The 6198-nt window shown below is 55.2% G+C and overlaps 2 protein-coding genes across 2 annotated transcripts; both read right to left on the bottom strand.

The window, feature by feature from the left end:
- Nucleotides 1-640, bottom strand: LOC136789966 (feather keratin 1-like). Its single transcript, XM_066991296.1, has one exon. It carries the CDS (start codon nucleotides 557-559, stop codon nucleotides 254-256), a length of 306 nt encoding a protein of 101 aa, XP_066847397.1. The 5' UTR covers nucleotides 560-640; the 3' UTR covers nucleotides 1-253.
- Nucleotides 641-3210: 2570 nt separating this feature from the next.
- LOC136789833 (feather keratin 1-like) lies at nucleotides 3211-4142 on the bottom strand. The gene is made up of 2 exons (XM_066990840.1): nucleotides 3999-4142; nucleotides 3211-3789 (listed from the first exon to the last, which is right to left on the bottom strand). The coding sequence occupies exons 1-2, from the start codon at nucleotides 4108-4110 to the stop codon at nucleotides 3464-3466; spliced, it is 438 nt and encodes a 145-aa protein (XP_066846941.1). The 5' UTR covers nucleotides 4111-4142; the 3' UTR covers nucleotides 3211-3463.
- Between the last annotated feature and the right edge of the window lie 2056 nt (nucleotides 4143-6198).

The raw sequence follows: 6198 nt of genomic DNA, 5'->3' as shown, positions 1-6198 counted from the left end.
TGCAGTGGAGAGTACTGGACATGGAAGACGGTGGAAGGAGAACAAGGAAGTGAGAGAGGAGTAGGCTGTCCATCAGCCATGTTTCCAGGCAGCATGGACTGGCCCCGTTCCCTGCTAGAGTGCGGAGTGCCCTGAGAAGAAGAGCCGAGGCTGGGGAGCCTGTGCGCTATGAAGAGCGCGGAGGTGCGTCCTCAGTCGAAGAGCTGGCTTGCATGGAGTTGGAGGCTTCTGTCAGGGGTGTTGGTGTGGGTCCTTAGCAGGGGTAGCAGGCCCTTCCGCCAGAGAAGCAGCCCAGGCCTCCAAGGCCAAAGCCTCCAAAGCCACCGGAGGAGATGGGCACTCCCTGGGAGCTGAGGTTGCTGCCCACGGCAGCTGATGCGGAGGATCCAACGGCGGTGTTCTGGGGGAAGGAGCTGAGGATGGGTCCTGGCAGGGTGACCACCACGGTGGAAGGCTGGATGGCGACGTGGGAGTCCTCGCACTGCCTGACACAGGGCTCGTTGCAGCTGTTAGCCAGCGGGGTGGGTCCGCAGGGGCGGCAGATGTCGTAGCAGGACATGTCTGTGGTGCGGAGGGTCCCTGGAAGAGAGGGTGTTGGGAAGTCGGAGGGTGTTGGGGGCACGAGAAGCAGTGCTGGGGGAAGCCAAGGGAGTGGGGAGGCCTGGGGTTTTGCGGAGCATGGCAGTGGGGAGGCGGAAGGGCTGCTGAGGCTGGGGGCAGAGGGCGTATGGAGAGCTAGGCCTGTTGGGGCGGGTGAAGGAAGGGGGTGGGGTTCAGGCTCACCTTGTTGGGCGCAGGGGAGAAGGCGTCGGGAGGAGTGTGTGAGTGTGAGAGGCGCAGGGCCGACTTTTATGCTGGTCCTTGAGTGCCCGCGGGGCGAGAGAGCCTTTGCGCATGACAGCATTTGGCGTGAGCTGCTCTTGCATGCCAAAGCCTGGCAAGTAATGAGGTGGGGTGTGGTGTCCTTCCCACAACTCGACCTTTTCATTTCCTCCTGTTGAGGACATGGTGTTGGGTCCTGGTGGCACCTTCAAAGTGAGAGTATTAGAGGCTGGAGCATTTCTGTGAAAGGTGCATGGCAGGGCAGGTAGATGATGTGGCCAAAGGCTGGCTGAGGTGTGGTGTCATGAGTGAGGTCTTTGCATGGCATTTATGTGGTGTGGCCCAGCCACACTGGGCTCTGTGGCTGTGAGGAAATCATTGCAGTGGAGCATATCGGGCATAGAAGAGGGTGCTACGAAAAGAAGGAATGAGAGATGAGTAGGTCCTACACTGGCCATGTTTCCTGACACCGTAGGCTTCCTCGCCTTTCCTCCAAAGCCGAAGCCACCAGAAAAGTCAAGCCTTGACGCTCTGCTTGATGGGACGTTTTGGGCTGGGTGGGGAGGTCCGTGAGCGGCCCTGAGATTCATGAAAGGCGGAGGACAAGAGGTACAGTCAGAAAGGGCCAGCTGGGAGCCATTGTGTTATTGGGGGTGATATTTGGCATTTGTGTCAAGGGAGAAACCTATTTCTCTGCCCAGTGTTTGATTTTCTGAAAGGTGATTTGGACATTTCAGACGGAACTGGAGGCATGTGGTCTGCAACTCCAAAGTGTGGGCGAATGTCAAGGCCTTCCACTGCTTAGCCAAGGTGAGTGTTTTGCAGGCTGTCCAACAGGTGAGTGGTGCGTGTTGCTGAGGAAGACGGGGAGGCTGTGCCACTGGATGTGCTTAAGTGCACAGGACCTATCAGGTTGCACCCACAAATGCTGAGAGTCCTGGCTGAAATCTTCACAAGGCTACATTCAGCTTTCTTTGAAAGTTCTTGGTGACTGGGTTCCTGAAGACTGGAATAGACTCATCCCACTCTGATGTTCAACAAGATGGAGAAGGAAGGTCTGGGAAACTGCAGGCTGGTCACTCTGTCATCCGTCGCTGGGAATGTTTTGAAAGAAATCCTCCTGCAAAGCATTGACAAGCCCATGAACGGTAAGAAAGAGATGGGGACTAGTCAGCATGGATCTACAAAGAGCAGATCATACTTGAGCCTTCTCAGTGTCTTCTACGTTGAAGTGACGTGCTGGGTGGACAAGGGGAGAGCAGGAATTGTTGCTTACCTTGCCTTTAGTAAAGGCTTTGATGATTGCTCCAATGACATGGCCATTCAGAAGCTGAGGAAGTACGGGTCTCTTTGAGAAAGAGCCATGGTTGGGGATTTGGTGAGCCCAAGATCCAGCCTCATCTCAGAGGCGCAACCGTCATTCTATGACGTTGATTGAAGTGTCTTGATGGTATCTGTCAGGGGTGGTGTCCAGAAAATCCCAATGGGAAAGAGAGTAGTTCAGTGCGTGCTGACTTCTATTGGTGCAGCCCTGGAGATGGCTGGCTTTCTGGGCCGCGAGTATACATCGCTGGCTCACATTGAGGTGTTTCTCCACCAATACCCCCAAGTCATTCTCTGTGGGGCTGCTCTCAATCCACTCGTTGCTCAGGCTGTATTGATGTTGGGGATTGTCTCGACCCAAATGCAGGACTTTGCATTCGGCCTTGTTGAACTCCTTGAGGTTTGCTTGGGCCCACCTGTCAAGCCTGTCAAGGTCCTTCCAGATGGCATCCCTTTCCTCTAAGGTGTCGGCCCCCCCACAGAGCTTGGTGCCATGTGCAAACTTGCTGAGGGCCCGCTCCATCCCACTGTGTATGTCAGGGGCAAGGAGGTGAGATAACACAGGTCCCAGGACAGACCCCTGAGAGAAAGCACTCCTCCATTTTATCTACCTGGGCATCGAAGTGTTGGCCGCTACTCCTTGAATGTGCTCATCCAGCCAATTAGTTGTCTGCTAAGTGGTCTGTCCATCAAATCTGTGACTCCTCTTGTTTAAAAACCAGGATACATGTAAGAGTGCTGTCTAGCTGCTTCCTGAACAGCAACAGGCTTGGGCCCTGCCGGCCTGCTGAGCCCTGCTTAATGTTGAGTGAAGTTGAAGGAGTGTTGGGAGCAGAAAGGAAGGGGAGACATCACAGGCTGACATGCACGAGAACTTTATTGTGGAAAAAAAGAGTGCAAACACTTGCAGAGTAGAAGGGACCTGTTCTGTGGTGCAAGTAGTGCAACCATCAGCCTGTGTCCCATGGTACAGCAGGTTTTCGCAGAGCCCCAAGGTCTTCGTGCACTGCAATAGAATCAGCACATGAGAGGTGCCGGGTGGGTTTGTAGCTGGGAGTAAGCCATTGCAGTGGAGAGTACTGGACATGGAAGACGGTGGAAGGAGAACAAGGAAGTGAGAGAGGAGTAGGCTGTCCATCAGCCATGTTTCCAGGCAGCATGGACTGGCCCCGTTCCCTGCTAGAGTGCGGAGTGCCCTGAGAAGAAGAGCCGAGGCTGGGGAGCCTGTGCGCTATGAAGAGCGCGGAGGTGCGTCCTCAGTCGAAGAGCTGGCTTGCATGGAGTTGGAGGCTTCTGTCAGGGGTGTTGGTGTGGGTCCTTAGCAGGGGTAGCAGGCCCTTCCGCCAGAGAAGCAGCCCAGGCCTCCAAGGCCAAAGCCTCCAAAGCCACCGGAGGAGATGGGCACTCCCTGGGAGCTGAGGTTGCTGCCCACGGCAGCTGATGCGGAGGATCCAACGGCGGTGTTCTGGGGGAAGGAGCTGAGGATGGGTCCTGGCAGGGTGACCACCACGGTGGAAGGCTGGATGACGACGTGGGAGTCCTCGCACTGCCTGACACAGGGCTCGTTGCAGCTGTTAGCCAGCGGGGTGGGTCCGCAGGGGCGGCAGATGTCGTAGCAGGACATGTCTGTGGTGCGGAAGGTCCCTGGAAGAGAGGGTGCTGGGAAGTCAGAGGGTGTTGGGGGCGTGAGGAGCGGTGCTGGGGGAGGCCAAGGGAGTGGGGAGGCCTAGGGTGGGACTTTGGGGAGTATGGCGGTGGTGAAGCGGAAGGGCTGTTGAGGCTGGGGGCAGAAAGAGTCTGGAGAGATGGGTCCAGTGTGGCGGGTGAAGGGGGGGAGCGGGGCTTAGGCTCACCTTGTTGGGCGCAGAGGAGAAGGCGTCGGGAGGAGTGTGTGAGGGTGCGAGGCGCAGGGCCGCTTTTATGCTGGGTCACGAGTGCCCGCGGGGCGAGAGAGCCTTTGCGCATGACAGCATTTGGCGTGAGCTGCTCTTATATGCCAAAACCCATCAAGTAATGAGGTGGGGTGTGTTGTCCCCACAATGCTCCATCTTCATTTCCTCCTGTTGAGGATGTTGGAAGTGGCGGAACATTTCAAGTGAGAGTATTAAAGGGATAGTTCCTGAAGGTTCGTTAAAGGGCTGGCAGAAGATGCATGCATGACATGGGAGAAGTGCATTGTTGTCAGTGAGGTCATGGTTTGGCACTCCTGAGGTGTGGTCGGTGGCTCTGTTGTGAGGAGGGGGCCCCCGTTGTTGGCATCCCCAGCAGGCTGGTCAGGGCTTCTCAGGTATGCTGGGCGTGATGCGCTACCACTTGCATCACATTCACTCCCTCCGTGCCTTCATCCCAACTCACGAGCCTGCTTTTAGCCCTTGTCTTTCCTGTTTGGTGTGCTGCATTGGTGGCTTGGTGGTCATCTTGTAGGTAGAGGATGTATCTGGGAGCAAGTGGGCTCCCTGTCTTGTCCTTGGGGCCGCAGTCAAAAGAGGCAGAGGAGGGGAGTTTGCATAGCAGGATGTTGTAGTCGCGGGCCTGTCTTAGGGCTGACAGGACTAAGTGCGTTGGGAGTCCTGCCATGCTTCCCAAAGGGTTGCGTTGGCGACTCCGTAGCGCTCCCTTTTGTGGGGCCAGCATGTTGACAGCCGGGGCTTTGGCCTCCTGCAGTTTGGTGGGAGTCCCTTAGGCTGTTCTTTGTGGTGGGGGTCAAGGGGGAATCCTATTTCTGTGCGTGGTGTTCAACGTTGAGACAGACGATATGGACGTTTTAGAGGGGAGCTGGAGGTGTGTATGCTGCTTGTAGCTGTGAACATGGGGCCCCAGTGGTGATGGTTGCATTGCGAGGATTGGGGAATGGCAAGTGCAGCCCCTGATCTGCCGAGGTGAGTGTTTTGTAGGCTGTCCCACTGGAGCTTGTTGACGAGGATGATGGGGAGGCTGTGTAGCTGGTTATGCAGGAGTCCGTGGGACCTGACAGGCTGCACCTGCAAATGCTGAGTGTCGTGGCTGATACGTTTTCAATAAATAGCTCTCTCAGTTACCTTTGAAAAGTCACGGCGACTGGGAGAGGTTCCTGAAAAGTGGAAGAGACTCATCCCACTCTTATGTTCAAAAGATGAAGGAGGAATGTCTGGGAAACTGCAGCCTGGTCAGCCTGAGGTCAGAGTCTGGGAAGGTTCTGAAGGAAATCCTCCCAGAATGTGTTCTCAAGTACGGAAAAGTGATGGAGAGTAGTCAGCGTGGATTTATAGAGAGCATATCCCCTGTGTGCCTACATAGCATCTTCTACGGAGAAGTGACTGACGTCCTACATATATGACTCTGTGATAGTGTTTGTTGTGAAGGTGTAGGATCACAGAGGCACAAAAAACATCGCTTATTGGCTCAGCACTGGGCAGCGGCAGGTCCCTTTGTAGATGGCTGAAAGAGGCCCTTATCAAACATGGGGCAACTGCTGGATTGTTCTCATAGAGGCCACCCCTGCAGCCCCCACTACCAAAACCTTGCCACGTAAAAACAGAACACTAGGGGAGGTCTTGTGGCACTTTTCAACCTGATCTTGAACCGTGTATTTATACAGGGTGAAGTGGGAGTCATCATAGAATCATAGAATGGCTCACCTTGGAAGGGACCTTAGGGATCATCTAACGCCAGCCCCCTGCCGGAGGCAGGGACGCCACCCACCAGATCACGTTGGCCAAGGCCCCATCCAGGCTGGCCTTGAACACCTCCACGCCTGGGGTAACCACAACTTCTCTTGGCAACCTGTTCCAGTGCCTCATCCTCTCACAGTGAAGAATTTCCTTTTCATGTCTAGTCTAAATCTATCCTCTTTTAGTTGAAGACCATTCCCCCTTGTCCTATCATTATCTACCCAAGGAAAGAGACGTTCTCCGTCTTTTTCAGAAGACCCCTTCAAGTACTGAAAGGTCTCAAGGAAGTCTCCGCAGAGCCTGCACTTCTCCAGGCTGAACATCCCGAGCTCTCTGAGCCTTCTTTCATAGGGGAGGTGCTCAAGGTGGTGCCTCACGAGGACAGAGCAGAGGGGGACAATCA

This window comes from Anser cygnoides, chromosome 2 (genome assembly GCF_040182565.1).
Source record: "Anser cygnoides isolate HZ-2024a breed goose chromosome 2, Taihu_goose_T2T_genome, whole genome shotgun sequence".
NCBI classification, from domain to species: domain Eukaryota; kingdom Metazoa; phylum Chordata; class Aves; order Anseriformes; family Anatidae; genus Anser; species Anser cygnoides.
The sequence above is the reverse complement of the archived record's forward strand: the minus strand, read 5'-3'. Positions and strand labels throughout refer to the sequence as shown.